This window comes from Ctenopharyngodon idella, chromosome 20 (genome assembly GCF_019924925.1).
Source record: "Ctenopharyngodon idella isolate HZGC_01 chromosome 20, HZGC01, whole genome shotgun sequence".
Lineage (NCBI taxonomy): Eukaryota > Metazoa > Chordata > Actinopteri > Cypriniformes > Xenocyprididae > Ctenopharyngodon > Ctenopharyngodon idella.
In genome coordinates this window covers 33068529-33091114 of record NC_067239.1, presented here as the reverse complement: position 1 = coordinate 33091114, position 22586 = coordinate 33068529, and the positions used below count along the sequence as shown (strand labels likewise).

Below are 22586 nucleotides of genomic sequence, written 5' to 3'. Positions count from 1 at the left end.
TAAAAGTGATCTTCAACATCAACACAGAAGTGCAGGTATTGAACTTCACGGTCCTGGCAGACTTTCATCTGTCAAAGCATGGCATCTCTGTGGCACGCTGGCAAAGACGGGCGATAACAACACACACACATACTAACTACACACTAACCCCCAGTTCAGGACACAGAGGAAGCTTTGTGAAACAGAAAGACTGAACAAAGACTCTTGTGTCCGAGGCATCTTCACAGCTGGGGCGTACAGCGGATTTACAACACTTCCAACCAACATACCACCATTTTCTCTCTTTAATGGCACAGCATCACTCTCCTTTCTGATTCTGTTTACCTGGTTATTGATTAAACAATTCATCTGCATCAAAAATGTAAAAGTGGCATTTATGTAAGGAATAATTGACAGTGAATTATTAGAAAATAATGCACACCCGAGATGGTAATGCAGCCATGACGAGAAGGGGTGTGTGTTATTTTCTAATAATTCAATGAACTAGAGTCAATTATTCCGCTTATACTACGGTTACCACACCTCAAGGCATGATCGGATTTTGTATTTCAAGATATTTGTCAGGTTTTTGTCTTGTGTGTAGGACTAATTTCTTATGCATCTCATCCCACGCCTCCGTTGCTAATTCCAAAACGTCATTTTAGAGCTAGCAACAGTGATTGAGCCATTGATCGCAGAATAATAATGCAGTTATTACAGAGAGAGAGAATAAGCGTGTGAATTACCTGAGTCTGTGGGTCCTATTTTAACGATCTAAGCTCATGGTCTAAAGCGCACAGCGCAAGTGCTCTTAGGGCGTGTCCGAATCCACTTTTGCTAGTTTAACGACGGGAAAAACGGTCGGCGTGCTCTGCGCATGGTCTAAAAGGGTTGTCCCTATTATCTTAATGAGTAATGGGTGTGTTTTGGGCGTAACGTGCAATAAACCAATCAGAGTCTCATTTCCATTCCCTTTAAAAGCCAGTTGCGCTCACACCATGGCGGATTCGCTATTTACATGGCGGAATTTGCAAGCGGAAAAACTGAACGCTTCTCTAGCGAGGAAACCATCTACGGGACAAGCCAAAGCTTTTTTATGCACACAATAATAATCTTTTACATTGTAGTCCTTTTATTTTTAATATTTGGCATGCTTGTGTGCTGCTGCGCGTCCCTGTGTGTGTAATAAGCAGAGTGTACGTGCGCATATAGGCACATATTACTAACGCGCTCTTTAAATAACAAAACAAACAGTGCACCATTGACTTTAGACCAGGTTTCAGTTGGTTAATGTCGCAGTAGCCTCAAAATAGCAACACGCCAACAATGCACCTGAACACACCTTGTTTTTAGACCAGCACGCCCATGGGTGCACAAAATGGGCGCAAATGCATTTGCTATTTAAACAACGTGGTGCAGGATGTGAAAATGCCAACTGCGTTGGGCTGAAACTAGCAAAAATCACTTGCGTCACGCCTGGCGCCGCATTGCACTGGGTATATGATAGGGCCCTGTGTCTCTCAACAACAGCGTCTCGACTAATAGCGAAACTGTAAGTTTATCTGCTTCAAGAACAGCGCCATTATTTTCTCGCTAGTGAGAAATGTCATGTAGCTTTTAAGTTGCTAAACTATTTTACTGATAAAATCGTCAGCGCTGACAACACGATTCTGTACGATTGTGTGTCCGTATGTGTGTTTGAGTGGGAGAAAGAGACTATTTGCCTTCCGTACATAATAAAACGTAATTTTGTGGCAAAAACATGGAAATAATTTGTTGTTTTTATCCTATTGTTTATTATATTTATTTGCTAGGTCAGTGTCGTTTGTGTGTTTTGGTTCGTTTGCTGTTGTCGGAACTTCGAAATAACTGAAATCATTTGGCGAAGTGATATGGAACTGTAATGCGGTCAAGACCTGCCTGGAGCTACTTTAGCCGTGCGAAAATAACTGCACACCTTAGAATGTTCATCAACCAATCAGATTCAAGCATTCAACAGCACAGTAGTATAAATATATGTATCACCCAACCCAGGCCAGCACTGTCACACGCTTTTTTCTTTTCTCATCCCTCTGATCTACTTCTGGACGTGAGGTTTGTACGGTCCGCCCTGGCAGCACATCAAACAGAAGCCGCATGAAAGCCAGAACACACAGAAAAAGGTTTTCCGAGCGAAAATCCACCCAGACAAGAAAAAAAGAACTTTTCTGCATCGCCAGCAAAAGCTCAACAACAACATCAGACTGACACATTTCACATATTTCTTTATCATTAATGCACAAAAGTCAGGCTGCACTGTTTGATATTCAGCAACTGAACCCTTTAAACGTAAGCAGTCAGAGTGAAAAACATGGGAAAACATGTCCATCATGCTTAAACATCTATACGTGAACACTGTCTGTGTACGACTAAATGATACGCATTAAAAAAGACAGAAACTTTCAAATCAAAACCATCATACACACTAGCTGGAGCAGATACTAACTGGTCAAGATGATCATGTAATACTCAAAAAATATGTTTGTGGAATATAAGCTGCTCAACTGGTTCCAAAACACATTTACCAGCTTAATCTGGGTTTTCCAAAAGATAAACGCTGCATTAGAGCATTATATAAGGTTTTTTATTAATGCTTTGGCAATACAATGGCTATATAAAGCTTTTGAATCGCAGCGACACACTAGCGACGCGCGATCGAATCGTTCTTTCGAGTCGGTTCTTTTTAATGATTCGAACAGTTGGTAAATCATCCGAGCAAAGGCAAAGAAAGAACTTTATTAGGTAATCCATATAACGTAAACGAGGCGAATCAGCAGTATTTAACCACATTTTTTTTTTTTTTTATAGCAAAACACGTTACGTGACTCGGCTCTTTGAGCAGTTCCAGTAAACTAACCGATTCATTAAAACGAATCATTCCTCATATTTCACACAGCACCTTTATTCGGCAAAGAAAGCACGACAGCTGTACAAGATGTTAATGCGTTAAAGCGCACAAGAGCGAAAAAAAAGTTTGAAATACACGTTATTTTAAGTGCAGGAAAATTGAGAAGAGAAGCGATGGAGATGCTTTGTGCTTTCTGAAGTCTCGGGTTTCACAAAGCGAGTCTTCCAGTGACTGCTGCCCTTCCCCCTGCATGCACAAAACTGCACTCAAATGTACATTTAATTCGCGCATAAACTGGATGCATTTACATTATGCATTGTGTGTGCACTATTTTTTCTCCTACTGGAAAACAGCAAAATATTTGGCATGCCATCCCAGCAGTAATTTGGAGTGCACACTGTTTAGCCAGCATGCAAACTGCATTGCATTCTGGTGTGATAGTTTGCCTTGTGTTTGCCATACAGATGTGACTCCCCTTCCCCCTTGAATGCATCAATCTCAGGGCAGCATGAGACCTCAGGGCAGTGAGAAATAAGTCATCTTTTTATGCCTTCAATGCAAACAAACATAAGTTGCATCTAATATGTAATGCTCATGCATTCAGGCTGCATTATGCAAGTTATTTCAGATGCATGCATAATTCAACCCACACCTGTCAACCAGTCTTGAATGGGGCCAAGCAGTGTTGGTTTACACGGGCAATGCATCAGCCAGAGAAGACAAATACGAGAAGGAAAAAAAAATGCAAATGTGAACACTTTATTCCCATGCGGATTTGCATTATGCGTTTCTCTCATTTTAACAGCAAGCGCCAGAATGTAATAAACAAGCATGCATAAAACGCCATACCTGAATAAATGTAAGTTATTCTTATTATTCCATGTTTTTTCCCTTGAAATATTCCTCTCTGTTCAGCCGCGCGGTGTTCATTGCAGAAATACAGTACTGATATACAGCTGGAGTGAATCCGGGACCAGAGGACCGTTAACGCTGGAAAAGGGATCCACAATGAACATTCATTTGCGTTTTCTTCAGCAACGATCGGGTTAATTTCCCGCCACAGCAGCCAATAATAGACATATACGAGGCATAAACCCTTAAGAATCAAGGTTGTGCTCCTTTTCTGAGGAGAAGCGATGTTCGGGATGTCGGTGTGTGTGACTCCACCCCTCCGGCTGCAGATGGTACGTCCCACTTTCTATTGTTGGAGCCACAGAGCCGAGGAACTCGCTGCAACAAACCGCGCCCCGCCCACAGCGGGATCCCTGAGCTGATTGGCCAATGTCGCACACAGACCACACCCATCAAGTCTAACTAGTAATTGCAAATAAAAACAACTTGTTTAGCACCCAAACAACTTAAACGTGTTGTATGTGATTTGTTTTGGAAAAACCACACCCACATATTACATGTTCCTACTAGCTGTGATATGAGAAATCTATGGAAGCCACATAAGGGAGAAAACATGCTTTGGTGAATCATAATTAGGACATAAAATTATGAATTAAAAGTCAAAAGTATGACATGAAACATCATAATTGTGACATAGAAAGACATAATTTCGACTTTTTGCACTTTCATTTTATCTGTTTTACTTCTTCTTATTTTATTCTTTGCGTAATTTTTGCATATTTTCTCGAAGCGGAAGTCGTCATAGTTGGGTAAAATTCTATGGCGGTGATTGAGAGAATACATTAAATATATTTTTTTTGTGTTCCCAATTTCTCAAATAGCAAAAGAAGAACTCAACAACAGTGTTTTTACAACTTTCAAAAAGAGGAAAAACATAGAGAGATTGATAACGGCAGTCAGAAGAGAGAAAGATGTCAACTTTACCGTCACTCTCACAGCCGCTGTGTTAGAAACACCCTCACAGCAGTAAAGTTTTTTTTTTTTTTCTCTGTAATTTGATGAAAAGGTAATAAAATACTAACTATAGTGTTATAAATGTGCATACATTAAAAAAAAAATTAAAATATAAAAAACTTTGCAAGATTTACGATGCTGATGACCGTTAAAACGCGTCATCAAAGTCCGTGAAATTTCCGTTATTTTTTTTAAATACATTTATTTATTTTTTTATTGTATATTAGTAAATCAAGTTTAACTAAATGAAAATGAGAAAAATGATGAAATAAGCTAAAAAAAATGTTTATAAAATTATATATATATATATATATATATATATATATATATTACTTTTTTTTTCAGTTAACGTTTATTTTATTCAAAGCAACACAATGTTTTTTATGGTTTTAGTTAACTATAATAACCCTGGTGAAAATAAAACAAAATACAGAATAAGCGCATTACACAGTGCGCGTGTACGTCGCCATGCGCGCTCTTGTAAGCTGTTGTCCTAAAAGATACAACTACCTTACTGCACTACAACTGCGCCCGTTTGACATTCCATTTCAGACATATAAAAGTAATATGCTTATTATATTATATTTAAAGCACAGACATATTTTATAAGATTTTCTTAAAAATAATACTTTGTTTAAGATATTTGAAAAAAAAAATATCCATCTTTGAGGACCCGCTGACGAAAGACCAACAACAGCAAAGATGGCGGCGGCGGTGGGTGCCCTCGTTTCGTACGGCAGCGACTCAGATTCGGAAAATGAGTCAGAATCCCGTACTAGTCCACAGAAAGTCGAACCAGACTCGGTCGCGCATCTCCAGCCTTTAAAATCCAACATTATAACGACTTTAGCCGCTCTGAATTCAGCGCCCGAGGTCGCCGTGAAGGTAAACAAGAAACGCGCGGCACACAGTCACAAATGCTCGAACCTGTCTACTATTACAGTACAGCTGATTTTGAGGGAAAACAGTCGAGTCAAATGTGTTTATTTTCGCTGTCCTGATGCCTGGTCGCTTAATAACAGCTGAAATAATGTTTTCTTTGTTTGTCTTTTTCAGGAAGATGTTGAGACCGGTGTGCATCTTGATCCAGCACTCAAAGAAGTCACTTACAACCCTACATTTGAAACCATGTTTGCTCCAGAGGTGAATATAGCTATTTGTCGAGACAGATGGAAGCATATTGTGTGTTTCAAATATAATATTTGAAACACAATATTTATAGGCGTTTTCAATATTTTAGATGTCAGAGACCATCTTTGTGTGAGGGACCCCCATGCTAAAATATAAAAGGCAGTTACCTTTTATAAACAGTTTATTATAAATCTAAAATTAGTTTCTTTTAAGTTACATTATTTTATATTTTTTCTACTCAATATAGTAATGTACTGTTAAATGTATTATTTATTTAACTTTAACATAATTTTTATGTGTATTTTAATCTACATTTGTATTTATCTTAATCCAATTTAATTAATAGATTAGTAACTAATATTTTATTTTAATCACATTAATTTATTTACTTTTTATTTTAATATTATTTTTTACAGTTTGTCTCTAGATATTATAAATCAAAAATTAATGTCTATTAAGTTACCTTATATATATTTTTTCTACTCACTATAGTAATTCGCTGTTAAATGTATTTATTTGTTATTTAACTTTAAAGTAATTTTTATTTATATATTTTAATCTAAATTTGTATTTATTTATTTTAATCTAATATACTTAATAGATTAATAACTCATGTTTTATATTAATCTAATTTTTATCCGATTATTCTTTTTTTTTAATCACATTTATTTATTATCTTATTTTAATCTTAATTATTATTTATTGTTTTTACAGGTCATCTCTAGATTAGATTTATATTATAAATAAAAAATGTATTAAATTTAATGTCTAGTAAATTACATATATATATATATATATATCAGTATCTGCCGTTTTTATTTGCATCATGTTTCGCAATTATGAATTATGTGTAATGCAATCAAAATCCTTCAAAGATTATCCCCACTTGTAAAACTAAAAGTTTCAAAGATTTAGGAAAACTAACACTTGGTGGCAAACAAACACTTTTATTTAAAATAAAAAGACATGAATTGACCACTATAACCAGTAGATGGGGACAGAGGATCACTTTTTGGCTTATTAGCCATTATTTAGTATTATTCATTTGCTTTATTTTATTTTATTCCAATTTAATCTAATAGATTAAAAACTAATATTTTGTCTTAATCAAATTATTTTATTTATTTATTTTAATCTTATTTATTAACTTATTTTAATCTTCTTATTTATTTTTTTACAGTTTGAAAACCCCTGTATTATGTGATATGACCGTCTTATTTATACTGTTTGTCTCATCTCATTCCAGTTCGGACCAGTGAACCCGTTCCGATCCCAGCAGATGGCCGCACCGAGAAACATGCTGTCTGGTTACGCCGAACCGGCTCATGTGAACGACTTCATGTTCGAGCAGCAGAGGAGAACCTTCTCTACGTTCGGTGAGTTATACGTCTTTCTCACTTGTATAGCTTCCGTATTCCTGCATAGAATGAAATCAAACGTGTGTGTTTGGCGTTTATGGGTCAGGTTACGCTCTGGACCCGTCTGTGGACACCAGTCAGGTCTCATCCAGCAGCTACATTGGAGCTGTAGAAGAAGCGGAGAAAAACAAAGGTGAGATTCACGTCGTTCACCATCTGCTGTTTTTTATTTGCATCATGTTTCGCAATTATAAATAATGTCATACAATCAAAATGGACAGTACTCTCTGTTTTATGGTGCAGAATTCATCAGTGCATGTTATTATAAATGTACCACTAAAAGCTCTAAATATTATCCAATTTAAATGTTAGTATTTTTCATGTGATAACCAAAACATTACTTATTCATCCTTCAAGGATTGTCCCCACTTGTAAAATTAACAGTTTTAAGATGTAGGAAAATAACACTTGGTGGCAAACAAACACTTTTATTCAAAAATGACCTCTATAACCAGTAGAAGGCGGCAGAGGAGCACTTATTGGCTTATTAGCCATTTCCACTCCCTAATATATGTATTTTGTTCACATGTTTTATTTTTGAATTTATATTTAGACATTATGAAATCACTGTTATAAAATATCATATCATCAAAAAATCAATTTTTGTCAAAGTTTGTCAAAGTTTTTTTTTGGTACTGAAATATTAATTATTAATCCCTATTAATTCAAATGTTTTTCTGGAGCCCTGCTGTTATTGTTGTTCTCCTCCACTAGGGCTGACGGTGTTTGAGACGGGACCAAAGAAGTCTGAGAAGAGGAAGAAGGTGAAAGGAGGAGATGCGGCTGATATCGACAGCTTTCTGGGCCCTTGGGCCAAATATCAGGATGAGAAAGACGTGGCCAAACCTTCTGAGGTGAGACATCGTTCAAAATGTTCAGTTTATAAGATGAATCCCAAACCAGGATTAAAGTGCATTGTGACCAAACACCCACAATGCATGTAGTTTTTTCCTGCTTCTCTCGCTTGTGCTGCAACTAAATTTGCGAGTAAACCTGGGTTATTATCGCAAACTAAAACTATTAAAAACATGAACTGTTAATTAAAAACAAGCTGATATAAAATAAAAAATAAGTATTAGTTAAATAACGTAGAAATGTTAACTGAAATAAGTTTAAGTTGAAGCACGAAAATTAATAACTGGTAATAAAAATTAAAACTAACTTAAATAAAAAAATAAATTAAACCTAAAAAAGAAACTAATAAAATGACAAAAGCACCTAATAAAATGAATAAAAATTTAACTAAAATTAACATGAAAACGAAAAATATAAAAATAAAAGCTAATTCAAAATATTAATAAAACTAACAAACTGTAATAAATCTAAACATGAATCTCTATTTCTACAGCTTTTATTAATCTTAGTTCACATTCATTCATTTTTAGGATCAAAAGTTGCATCTGTTGCAACTCTGGTTACACTTTAATTTAACATTCATGACGTAAAAGCAAAGATTGTTTATTGATTATGACAGAATTTAGAAAATATGCTGTTTTAACATGAAAAAATAATTTAGGGCAAGAAAAATTATTGCATGATAGTAGTAAAAAATAACGATGAATGTTATACTAGTCACGTTGGCTGGACTCTTAAAAAAAACTGTGAACAGAAAGTGACTAAAACACTGTTAAAAAAAATAAATAAATAAATAAAAAATTCAAAGTTTAAAGTATGTTTACTAGAAAGTATTATTTATTATTTATATATAGCAATTTCTGTATGAAAATTGTTTCAAAGTAAATCCTACACCAATTTTTTACACCTGTCTATTGACTCAATCTTTGGTCACAGTAAAAAAAATAATACGGGGATTGACCACTAGGTGGCGCTATAACATGACTGAAACATGAAAACTGCTATAACTACTTCACCGTTAGTCCGATCGACTTGAAAATTGGCGTGCGGTGTCTTCGTCTGAGGGGAAAAACATCTCAACATTTTGCATCTAGAAAAACATGTTCGCCGTCAGCTACTGAAGTTTGAGCAGCTATCAGTCAAGGTCAACGGAGGTCGATCAGAATGAAACTCGCTGGGCATGTTTGACTCACGGCCCTAGAGGCCTGTGAGAAATTCAAAAGAAATCGCCACCTGGGGGGCGGCTTTTGTGTAATCAGCGGAGAACTGTATTATCGGCGAACTCTTTTTTTTTTAATTTACAAAACTAGCCAAATTCACCTTTAACGTGTTATTATAGACTAACCTTTTACATCATGTTTTAATGTGACAGGATGAGCAGAAAGAGCTGGACGAGATCACAGCCAAGAGACAGAAGAGAGGCAAGAATGAAGAAGAAGCTCCGGCGGAGGAGAAGACCATCCTTCACAGTACGACACGCCACAACAACATACAGTCAACCAAACGTGTGTTCGATCTGCTCTTAACCCTCCGTCTCTCCCTCACTGCAGTTAAAGACGCGTACGACTATCAGGGCCGTTCGTACCTGCACATTCCTCAGGACGTGGGCATCAACCTGCGCTCGCCGGACATCCCGGATAAATGCTACCTGCCCAAGAAACAGCTGCATGTGTGGACCGGACACACTAAGGTGAGTCGACGGCCGCCCGTCATCAGTGTGTGTAGACTAGGGCTGGACATTGACGCACATTTCACCATTCGATTCACAAGCTTGCAATTTGATTCACTTTGATTCGATATCGATTCATTTGGAATATATTATACAGCATGCTTAACAAATCGCTAGTTTATTAATAAATTGTCTAGACAGTGTTGAGTTTGTGTCTGGATGGAGTTTATGGTGTTTCATGTCATCAGCGTTCACTCTCGGTCCCTCCGGCAGTGTGAGTGTGACTACATACTGACTCAACCGTTTACTTCGACAGACGTACCATATTCTCTCGTATCGTTTCATGTATGTTCACACAAACTGCACCTCCTGTCTGCAGGGTGTCAGCGCCATCCGGCTGTTTCCGGCGTCTGGTCATCTGCTGCTGTCCTGCTCTATGGACTGTAAAATCAAGGTGAGATCTTTAAACACACTTCTCGTGTTGAAGTGAGAGGTCAAGCAGTGTCGTGTAAAACGGTTCTACATTTCATCTAACATTTTTTTTCTAAATCTTGAATACTAGTAATAATAACAATAATTAAAATGATTAATAATAAGAAGAATAAATAACAATATTATTATATTTTTATTAATAAATAATAATAATATAAAAATACGAGAATTTATAAGTCTGTTAAAATAAAACATAATAATTATGCGACAGTAATAACAATTTAAAACTGTTAGAATATAATATTATTTATATAATATGAATAATATAATTATTATTATTATTATGCAACAATATTTTTTGAATAATAAGTCTGTTAGAATATATTAATATAATTAAAATTACAATGATTGTTATATTAATATAATAACTATTATTTATTAATATAATAATAAAATAATAATAATAATAATAATATGTATCAATAGAATAATATTAATATAATATAGTAATAAATTCTTGTATTTTTGAATAATAATAATAATAATAAAGTATTATTTTTTATATTAACAGACTTATTTTATTATTTTTGTGCAACAATAATAATTTTAAAAAGACTTAGAATATTATATCAATATAATTAATATTAAATGTATTAACATATTAATGATTATAATAACTATGATAATAAGTAACTTTATGATTATTTATGAATAGAATAACAATATAATATAACAAAAATAATAATAAATAACTAAATAAATTATTATAATTATTTATTAATAGAATAATATTAATAGTAATTATTAATATAGTATAATAATTATGCCAAAATACAAGAATTAAATGGTCTGTTAAAATAAAAACAAAATAATAATAAATTATTATTATTATTGTGCAACAATAATAATTTAAAACGGTCTGTTAGAATATATAATATTAATATAATTAATATGAACATTATTTTCATATTAATATTAATTAATTTTAATATTATATTATTTAATAATAATTATTATTATAAGTATTATGCAAAATACTAGAATTTAAATTGGTCTGTTGGAGTACATCCGAATGATAATAATAATTAAAATAATAACAAACAGTTATTATGCTGTTTTAAGCAACTTCTTTCTAATTCTTGTATAATAATTCTTATATAATAGTGATAATCATAATAATAATGCTGTTAATTATTATTATTATTATTATGTCATAACTATTATGCAAGCAATTTTTATGACCTCACTATTTTTTGGAATTTTATTAAAAGTGCTTTACAAATATATATTAAAAATAATTCTTAATAGAGAGACCAGATGGAACGTTTTTCTTTTAAAAATAATTTTCTCAGGAATCTTTAAATGAACGGACATAAAGCTAAAAGGTGATTTATAATGAAATAAACGTGACCAGCTGCGTCATCTTAAAGATACTTGTCTTGTGCGTTAATCTGCATTTTATCATAATGAAACGTTTTATTGAAAAACTACCCAGATATCTGTCTGTGCTGATGTTGTTTTTGTCTTTTGCTCTAGTTGTGGGAGGTTTATAATGAGAGAAGATGTGCACGGACGTTTATTGGTGAGTGTTGTCACTTTTCTCTCTTGTAGTCTCGTTTGGCCACAGAGGAAGAATCACACGGTTTATTACAGACTGTGGCGTGTAAGCGTGATTGAGTGATGTGCTTTAATTACTCTGAGACGTGAGTAATGGAATAAATCAGAGGCTGTTTCTCCAGTGTCTCGGCTCATTTATCAAGCGCTGTCAGAACCGCCGCTCGGCTCCGTCACGCTCTCTCGAACTCAGGAGACTCGCAGGAGATGAGCTGAATGACATTCATGCGTTCGGACGGGACTTCAGAGCTCAAATGTTCAATTCTGCAAAATCTCACTGTCGACAGGTTTAATTAATTCAGCTTCATTAAACTATCGTGTGACGGAAACTGAGAGTGTTTTAATGTGCCGCTCTGGACACAGTCATGTGCTTTCTTTTTTTTAATTCTTGAATAATAACAATAGTAGTAACAATAATAATTAAATTTATTAATATTATTATTATTATATAAAATATAAAAACATGAGAAATAATTTTTAAAAATGTTGTTTGAAACTGTCAGCATAAAACAGCATAATAACAATAATCATAATAAAAATTACACTTTTATATTAATAATATATTATTCTGACAGACTGTTTTAAATAATTTTTTATAATAATAACATTAATAATAATGATTATTCAACATATATATATATATATATATAACAAGTAATATTAAGAATGAAATTATATAAGAATTAAAAATGAGAGAATTCAAAAATGCACAATAAAACAGCATAATAACAATAATCATAATAATAAAAATTATGCTATTTTATATTATTTATATTAATAATATTCTAACAGACTGTTTTAAATCATTGTATTTTTGCACAATAATAACATTAATGATTATTCATTATGATATATATATATATATATGTGTATATATATATATGTAAATAATTCAAATAATAAGAATAAAATAATAATAATTATTAGGATACAATAATTTAAAATGGTCTGTTAGAATAAAACCGAATAATAATAATTATTATTATTATTATGCAAGAATACAATAATTAAAAAAAATTCTGTTAGAGTAATATAATTAATATTTATTTAATATAATTAATATAAAACAGAATTATAATAATTTTTGTTTTATTATACTGTTTTACCCTGTCTGCTTTAAACTGTTTTTATAATTATATTTTAAATCTACTAATAATAATTATTACTATTATTAAACAGTTTTTCTAATTATTATAAATCTAATATTAAATCTAATAATAGTAATAATAATAATAATAATTATTATTTTAAAAAAATCAAATTATTATAAATCTAATAATAGATTTATCTAATAATAATAATTATTATTATTAGTATTATGTCAACAATAATTATCCTAATAATGAATAATTATTACAGCAATGTTTTTTTTATGCCCTTAACCTCAACTTTTGGTTTAGTAACATATAAGAGCGAAAGCAGTCTGTGGTCTTTAGATGCTGGACGAGGGTCTTAATTCTTCGTCATGCCGCGTCATCGTCGTTAACAGCAGCTGTCACTCGCCTCCGTGGGTTACTGATATCACCATGGCTACAGTTGCCGGGCTGATAAAAAGCGTTGACCAGGAAGTGGGAAGGACACTGGACACTGGGAAGCGTCGAGTCTTAAGTCATTCACACACACACAGATAGATCCACACTGCTGGTTTCGCTTTTATTTTCCCTGACCCAATAGTTTAAGTATGTTATGTGTCATATATATATATAATCTTTGAATAGCGGGTCTCATTGATGTCTTGTGTTTCTATAGGTCACAGTAAAGCGGTGCGTGACGTCTGCTTCAACAACACGGGCACGCAGTTCCTCAGTGCCGCCTATGACAGATATCTCAAACTCTGGGACTCAGAGACCGGTGAGAGTTTAATACAAACACACCAACAGGATCCAAGATGGATGTTCAGAGATGAGTTTAGCATATCCATCTTAAACGGTTTAGTTTACACATCTGTCGAGTCTCAGTCTCTGCTCCACCAGCAGGGGGAGCCACAAACACACGGGCAGTTTAACATATTATGGGGTGTTTAGGTCAATCGTCACTAGTCCCAGAGCTCATTGTGATGTGAAACGCATCTCTGTCCTCTTTCAGGTCAGTGCATCGCCCGCTTCACCAACAGGAAGGTTCCCTACTGCGTGAAGTTCAACCCAGATGAGGACAAACAAAATCTGTTTGTCGCCGGGATGTCGGACAAGAAGATCGTCCAGGTATGAAGCGAGAGCCGAGTGTCCTTATTAAAGGCTCTCCACTCGTGTACATGATGAGGACGCTTGTGTACGACAGCTTATTTCACGCTCCGCGTCATAAACACACTAACACACACACACACACGGCAGCGGTAATGAAGATTTACACACCTCACTGTCCGAGTCAAAAACCATTCTTTATCTACATTTATTATTATAATTATTATTATTATATTTAAATATGAAATTGATTTGTGCATTTTTATTAAATTACTTAGTAAATTACTTGGTATAATTATAAATACAGATTTGATTCTAAAACGATTCTTGGTCTACATTTATTATTATTATTACATTTTTTTCCTAATTATTATTGAGTTTACCGTCTTTGAATATGAAACAGATTTGTGCATTTTTATTAAATAACTTGTTTAATTATAAGGACAGATTTTATTCTAAAATGATTTTTTTTTATCTGCATTTATTATTATTATTATATATTTGTTTTCTTATTATTAATAAGTTTACCATCTTTAAATATGACATTGATTTGTACATTTTTATTAGCTTACTTTTAATAAATTTATAAATATATATATTATAATTATAATTTATTAACTTATAAGTACAGATTTGATTCTAAAACTTTTCTTGATCTACATTTTTTATTATTTTTATTCATGAGTTTACCATCTTTGAATATGAAATTGATTTGTGCATTTTTTTATTAAATTACTTGTATAATTATAAGTACAGATTTTATTCTAAAATGATTCTTGATCTGCATATATTATTATTACGTATTTTCTACTTATTAACGAGGTGACTATCTTTGAATATTAAATTGATTTGTACATTTTAATGTACTAATATAATTATAAGTACTATTTGATGGCAGATTTAACAGGCTAAGTATAATATAATTTTATTTATTTATAATTATTTTAAAGAAATCAATACTCTTGTATATTGAACATTAAATGCTGTTCTTTTGAACTTTATCAAAGAATTGACTTTGTATTTTATTTCAACTATGAAAGATAATATACTTGTTTGATGGTTTTGTGTGTTTGTGTAAACTAAGCTCAGAGTCAATACTGAAGTTTTCAGAATCAATTGAGAATCATTGTTGACCTCATGGGATGCTGATTTGTGTGTTTTTCATCGTGCAGTGGGACATCCGCTCCGGTGAGGTCGTTCAGGAGTACGACAGACATCTGGGTGCCGTCAACACCATCACCTTCGTGGACGAGAACCGCCGTTTCGTCAGCACCTCTGACGACAAAAGTCTGCGCGTGTGGGAGTGGTGAGGAGAAACTTTATTCCTGAATCTCCTATTAAATGGAAATTAAATGTGATTCAATTATAAATAGAAAGTGATCAAAGAACGCTCCCTTTATGATCACTTGAGCTGTCAATCAAACAGTGTGAGTTTATCAGTGACTGAATTCTGGACAAATCTTAGTTATATCGCGTTTGCACTGTTAGTTATGATGAAAGCATTCGTTAGTGTGCAGAAATTGACGAGATCACTGCTTTCATGCACTCAACATGTCTACATGTTCATCACTGCAAACCTTTCAATGCCACAATCTAAATATAATGCCATAGACCTAAATGTAATGCAGCACTTTTCACGATTAGTTAACCTTGAGAGTTGTAAAAGTAAAAATGTGCGAGAGAGTAATACTTAGCTATTTCGAATTGCAAAGATGTTAGCCAATCACAGCAGTGGGCGTTTACACTGAAGTCTCACAGCAGACACGCCCCTTAAAACAGAGCGTTCACATCAGAGGGCTAAAATCAGGGTAGGAAAAATGCTTTTTATTTCTAAATTATGAAAATTTTTGATGTAAAAAGCAAACTAACATTATAAGTGCACCACAGGAAACATTATAAAACAACGCAGTTCATGACCCCTTTAATTAATGAAGACAACAGATTAATTAAAACTACAATAAATATGTAATCTAACGCATATATGTATCCAAATTCTCCTCTCTAGAGTTATTTTTCTAGCTAACTATCGAGTTTATGGTCACTAACTGGATTTTCTGAGCTAAATGTGGTGCTATGTGACATTGTTCTCAAGATGTTTTATTGACATCCTTCTGTGGTTGAAACACTGATTGATTGATTACATGAGACACGATTCATTTAGTAAGTTGTTCTGTATCTTTCAACATTCCTTCTGATGTTCATTCTTGTTTATTTGGTGCCGTAACTAGTAGTAAAGAAGAAGAGATGATTGGTTCATGACCTGTCGCCACACATTAGAGAGACAAAAACCCATTTATTGATGAATTTCGTTATAAATCATTCATTTAAAGATGAGACTTTGTTTCATATCAAAAGTAATATAGCTTATTGTGATTATTAGAGGGCAGACGCTACAAATAATGTTTAGTTTTGTTCACTCAGTTGAAAACAGCATAGACTAAAAGATTGATTCATGGGATTTAATGAATTAAAAATGAAGAATCGATATTGTTAATCCAGCACTATTTTTACCTGTTGTAGTTCATCCATATTGAGGCATGAAATAGACGTCGAACACACTCAAAAGCGCTAATGTTTTCTGCCCTCCAAAAACTTTTGTCTGAATATTTTCAGTGCATCACCAGTTTCATGCACAGAATGATTTTATGAAGTCATCTGCGCCGGGGTTTTGTTCTCGTTCTCTCATGCGGAGAGTTATTTTGGGACACGCGTGTCGTCTTGAGGGATTTTCTCTTCCCGTGCCTCGGGTGTCAATGTTCTGCTCCAGTTTGGAGGCGCTTTCTCTGCTGTAGATGGATTACAAAACTCAAACACAGCACTGAATGTGTGTGTCAGTAGAGAGAAAATGTCAGCAAGAGTGAGATAAAAGATTAAAAATGGCACTGAAGACCTGGAGCTTCAAAGAACTGTTTGAAGAACTAAAAACTAATGTTTGTTCAGTACAGATAGGTCACCTGATGAATGACTGAAGCTCTTACGGTTCGTAATGGAGGAGAATGTTTTCATTTTTACGTTTCTCTGGTTAACAAATAAATTTCAGTCTGAAATCATAAGTAGTATTATATATTATATATACAACTGTTAAAAAGTTTGGGGTTGGTCGGATTTTTAAAATGTTTTTTAAAAAAAAATCTCTTCTGCTCACCAAAGCTGCATTTATTTTGTCAAAAATACAGTAAAAGTTGTGAAATATTATTCCAATTTAAAACAGCTGTTTTCTATGTGAATATATAGTAAAGTGTAATTTATTCCTGTGATCAAAGCTGAATTTTCAGCATCATTACTCCAGTCTTCAGTGTCACATGATCCTTCAGAAATCATTCTGATATGATGATTTGCTGCTCAAGAAACATTTCTGATTATTATCAATGTTGAAAACAGTCATATTTTTGTGGAAACCGTCATACGTTTGATTTTTCCAGGAATCTTTGATGAATAGAAAGTTCAAAAGAACAGCATTTATTTGTAACATTATAAATGTCTTTACTGTCACTTTTGATCAATTTGTGTCCTTGATGAATACGTTTTTATATATATTTTTTTTTAATATATATATATATATTTGTATATTACTGAATGGTTGTGCATCATGTTTTTCCCCCCAAATATGAAGCAGCACAACTGTTTTCAACATTGATAATAATCATAAATGTTTCTTGAGCAGCAAATCATCATATCAGAATGATTTCTGAAGGATCATGTGACACTGAAGACTGGAGTAATGATGCTGAAAATTCAGCTTTGATCACAGGAATAAATTACACTTTACTATATATTCACATAGAAAACAGTTATTTTACATTGTAAAAATATTTCAAAATTTATCAAATAAAAGCACCCTTGGAAAGCAGAAGAGACTTCTTTTTAAAAGCATTTTAAAAATCTAATTTCTTAAAGATGTGCTTGATTGTAATGCAGGTTTTGATGCTTCTTTTTTCAGGGATATTCCTGTGGACTTCAAATACATCGCTGAGCCCAGTATGCACTCGATGCCCGCGGTCACACTGTCGCCCAATGGTGAGTGACGTCCGACATGAACCACTGACACTGTAAATGTCATGTGACCCTGCCGCTCGTATCGCTTCCTCTCTGATCAATAATTGATCAGAATCCCTCAAACACAGACGGAGAGAAGAGTGTCCTCGTTTTCTCTTCCTCTCTTTCTGCCGTGTAAATGACAGCCCTGTCGAACTGACACAGATTTCTCGCTCTTCATGGTGAAGTTGCACTTCTGAGGTGCAAATGAACCCGTGTGAACCCAGTACAAATTCATCTGAGACGCTTCATTTTTTTAATTTAATCGAGCTTAGGTGAGACAGAATTCAACTAAGATTGGGTCAGGATGGTCCAATAACTAGTTGATTATTGAAGTTAGCAATATTTCAATATTTTGTACGTCACTTTGGATAAAAGCATCTGCTAAATGCATAAATGCACATGTAAATTGAAAAATAAATAGATATACATTCAGTCCATGCTTTAAAACATAATTAAAGAAAACCATAACTGTAATAAATAGTAAAATAATAAATAAACCATTTTAAATTTTGTTTACAATTTGATTGTGTTCTAAATATGATTTATTTATAAATCATATTCATATAAATCATTATATACAATTTATTTATAAATCTAAATATTATTTATTTAATGCTACTTTGTTCGTACACAACTTAAAATTGAGTCAAAAGTTCATTGTTTGCCCTGAAGAGACGATTAAAGTTGATTAAAAATGGATAAAGAAAAGCATTTGGCTTGATTAAAAATGGAATTTAAAACTGATTGTTTATTTATTATTTTACTATTTATTAATTTACTGTAGTTATGGTTTTATTTACCTGTTTTAAAGCATGAATTGAACAGTTTTATGCATATCTATTTATATTTCAGTTTACATCATCAGATTCTTTTATCCAAAGTGGCTTACAAAAAAGGAACAAAATCAATCTATATTAGATAATATAAATATTAGACAAGCAAGATTGAGAAACAAGCCAGAGAAGAGGAGAATTAAGTAATTTTTTTTAATTTTTTTATTATTTACTATTACGATTGTTTACTATTACTATATACGATTATTAACTATATTTTAAATCATGAATTAAATGAAATCCATTTAAAGTTATTTATTTCCACTTCTTATGTTTAAACAATTAAATGAATAACTGATTCCTTCACGTTTGTATGTTTTTTGGCTGATACCGATTTTAACAAACAACTTTTGGCCGATACCGATATTTGTCACTTGCTGTCTTATTACTTATTTGAACATTTGTCGTTAAAATAGATTAGTGTTTTGATCATGTTTTAAATGAGCAAAGTTCAAAAACGCATGCATTAAGTTATACTAGCTAGTTTATGGCTGCATCATTAAATAATTTCTATTGAACATGGATTGGATCCATTTAACATTAAACAGGCCAACATGAATAAAACAGAACAAAGATGCATGTGATGCTTTTCAGGTACAGAAATAAAGTAATCACATGTGAAATATATTCTGTACAAATTAAATATATTAATCCTTATTATTCCAGCAGGAATATTAGGCTGCTGTCACTTTAAGAGCTGCACGGATCCAATATACTGATACACAAGCATTTTATTTCCCAGCTGTTTACTTTCATTACGACAAACAATTATAATTACAAGGATACCCGCAAAGACGGCCATTTTGTTGTAATTTTGTGAGAATTAGAAGTGAAAGAGAACTCAATTCAGTATTCGCACACTGTCTGAGGCATTGCGAACTTAGTGAGTAGAATTGAGTTCTCTTTCGTGTCTTCTTCTGCTTGAATAAAATGCATGCAAAGGATAAACTTTTGTGAAGATGCAGCACTGGCCCGATTGGGATAGTGACAGTTCCATCATTTGTCCCGAGCATTATTTACGCTGACCCCGGGCGGTCCTTATTGACGAGCCCTGCTGTATTTTAGCAAGTATTTAATTATTTTACCCAGAGAAAATCATTGATTATGCAACAGACATTATTCAGCTCAGTGCCTTCACGCAGTTAATTAATAAACCATCTGTTATATCGGCCTTTTTCATGCTATATATATGCTGATATGCCGATGGTTTTAAATTGATAGGAAAACGCACGATAAATATCGTCGACCGATATTTATTCAGTGCTTTTTAAAGACTAGTCACTTAAACTAGTTGATTTTCAGGATGTGTAGTTCCTTGTGTGACGTGTGTGTTGTGCTGATCTCAGGTAAGTGGCTGGCCTGTCAGTCCATGGACAATCAGATCCTGATCTTCGGAGCTCAAAACCGATTCCGTCTCAACAAGAAGAAGATCTTCAAGGGTCACATGGTGGCGGGGTACGCCTGTCAGGTGGACTTCTCTCCGGACATGAGGTGAATCTCTTCAAACTGGACGTTTCTGTTGATGTTCTGTTTCTAATTGTGATTGTTTCAACACTCTTGAAGGAAACATATTCCTTAAAGCAGAGCTAATTTAGTGGTAAAACAGCTGTAGCTTTAAGACAGATGTGTGTAGATGAGATGGTCTCACTCAGGTCCCGTGTGCTCTACTTCCACTTTCACACACGTGTCGTAGAGAGAGAGAGAGACGCCTGGTTCGGGACTGTAGATATGGCTCAGTTGTTAGTAGGGTTGAAGTAGGACTGAATATTTATGATGTTTTAAACATTTTAAAAGTAAGCAAGGTTGTGTGAATATAATGTTGATTCTTATTTGATGTTTAATTTTTCTGATTAAAAATTGCAATTGTAATTTTTAAATGCATATTATTATTATTATTATTATTATTATTATTATTTATTTTTTTTATAAAAGCTCCATGTTTACTGTGCTTATTTGTAGGGCTGGACAAAAAAATGTGATTATTAATATGACTATATAATAATAATTTCATTATTATTATTTTTATTACTGAATTAAAATATAATTTTTATTTACAACAAATTAAGAAATATTACTGTTGCACTATTTCACTGTAAAATAAATATTTAAAAAATATTATTTTAATTTACAGTACAGCTGTAAAATTACAATTAATAATTATGATTTTATTATTACTAAATAAAAAATATTTAAAACAAATTAAGTATTACTTTTGCACTATTTCACTGTAAAATATCATTTTAATTTACAGTACAGCTGTAAAATACAATAATTATTTTGTTTATCATTAAATAAAAATAAAGATTTTATTTAAAACAAATTAAGAAATACTACTGTTAACAAATTAAGAAATTTTACTGTAAAATATTATTTAATATCATTTTAACTTGCAGTACAATTGTAAAATTACAATTAACAATTGTTTTTAGTATTATTACTAAATAAAAATATTTAAAACAAATTAAGAAATATTACTTTTACTAATATAACTTTTAAGAAAAATATTATAATTTTAATTTACAGTACAGCTCTAAAATTACAATTATGATTTTATTATTTATTTCTAAATTAAAACAAATTAAGAAATATTACGTTTGTACTATTTCACTGTAAAGGAAAATAATTATTTATTAAAGTATTTGAGAAAAATATAATAATTTTATTTTACAGTACAGCTGAAAAATTACAATTCTAATATTTATGTATCAATTTCTTCATTATTTTGGCAGGAAACCACAGGGACCATTTAAAGTTTCTCTTGTTTTTCTTTTTTGACAACAGCCAGTTTATAAGTTTAGCCACATTGTGATTTTTGGTTTTATTTCACTCCGAGTGATTTATTAGGCCATGATGACTTTTTAATTGAGTTCTGATTAAAAATACAGTCACCTTATTAAGCCGTTTCAGAGCGAAAGCATTAATATGGAGGTATAGTTTGAAGAGTATTGCACGTCCTCCTGTTTCAGCATTAGTCGTCCTCACTGCAGTAAACCTCTTTAACTCGTTCTCTCCGTGTCTTCCTGCAGTTACGTGGTTTCAGGTGATGCCGACGGGAAGTTGAACATCTGGGACTGGAAGACGACTAAACTGTATCATCGGATCAAAGCGCACGATAAGGTGTGCATCAGCGCGCTCTGGCACCCTCACGAGACGTCCAAGGTCATCACCTGCGGCTGGGACGGACAGATCAAACTCTGGGACTGAGGGACAAACATACCGCAGCTTCAGGCAAACGCTTCCTTCCTTCATCACACACTGTCTCTCCTGAATCTGAGCTTTTAACGCGGATCTGAGACTTCTTATCGGGCTGGTATCCAGTCCTAAACACACACACACCAGAGACTTTCAGCTCAAGCTTTTTGTGTTTTAATGAATGAATCCATGTCTCACATTTCTCTTTTTGAAAATAATAAATGTCTCTCGTTTATTTTCTGCTGTCTGTGTGTTTTGGTGGCTGCGTTTGTTTCCGGAAGTAAATTAATCACAACATCACAGCATTTAATTAGAGGCAAAGACTATTTAAAAAAGCTTGAACATCTTTAATTAGGGGACAAACTCCTCAAATTGACTTTAAGAAATTGATTATAGTATAAAACACCACATTTTTGAGTTCTAAATAATTTCCAAAGCTTTATTTCATGGTAACTGCAACATGATTGGAAGGATTTCGCTTTGGCATTATGG

At 33.0% G+C, this 22586-nt stretch overlaps 2 protein-coding genes across 2 annotated transcripts in view; one reads left to right on the top strand and one right to left on the bottom strand.

The window, feature by feature from the left end:
- LOC127501933 (actin-binding protein WASF1-like) overlaps positions 1-4044 on the bottom strand; it is a 60682-nt gene extending 56638 nt beyond the window's left edge. The window contains exon 1 of the mRNA XM_051874277.1: positions 3716-4044. The gene's annotated coding sequence lies outside the window, so the exon portion shown is untranslated. The remainder of the gene's footprint in view (positions 1-3715) is intronic.
- Positions 4045-5247: 1203 nt separating this feature from the next.
- LOC127501930 (pre-mRNA-processing factor 17-like) lies at positions 5248-22329 on the top strand. The gene is made up of 15 exons (XM_051874274.1): positions 5248-5617; positions 5789-5875; positions 7110-7239; positions 7328-7414; positions 7996-8135; positions 9509-9605; positions 9687-9826; positions 10185-10259; positions 11774-11819; positions 13601-13702; positions 13937-14052; positions 15204-15337; positions 17972-18048; positions 20249-20393; positions 21929-22329. The coding sequence occupies exons 1-15, from the start codon at positions 5435-5437 to the stop codon at positions 22104-22106; spliced, it is 1737 nt and encodes a 578-aa protein (XP_051730234.1). The 5' UTR covers positions 5248-5434; the 3' UTR covers positions 22107-22329.
- The last annotated feature ends 257 nt before the right edge of the window (positions 22330-22586 follow it).

Coding starts and splice junctions, on each gene's coding strand:
- LOC127501930 (XM_051874274.1), top strand. CDS start 5,435: ATGGCGGCGGCGGTGGGTGCCCTCGTTTCGTACGGCAGCGACTCAGAT. Junction 5,876..7,109: donor AAACCATGTTTGCTCCAGAG/GTGAATATAGCT, acceptor ATCTCATTCCAG/TTCGGACCAGTGAACCCGTT. Junction 15,338..17,971: donor AGTCTGCGCGTGTGGGAGTG/GTGAGGAGAAAC, acceptor TTCTTTTTTCAG/GGATATTCCTGTGGACTTCA.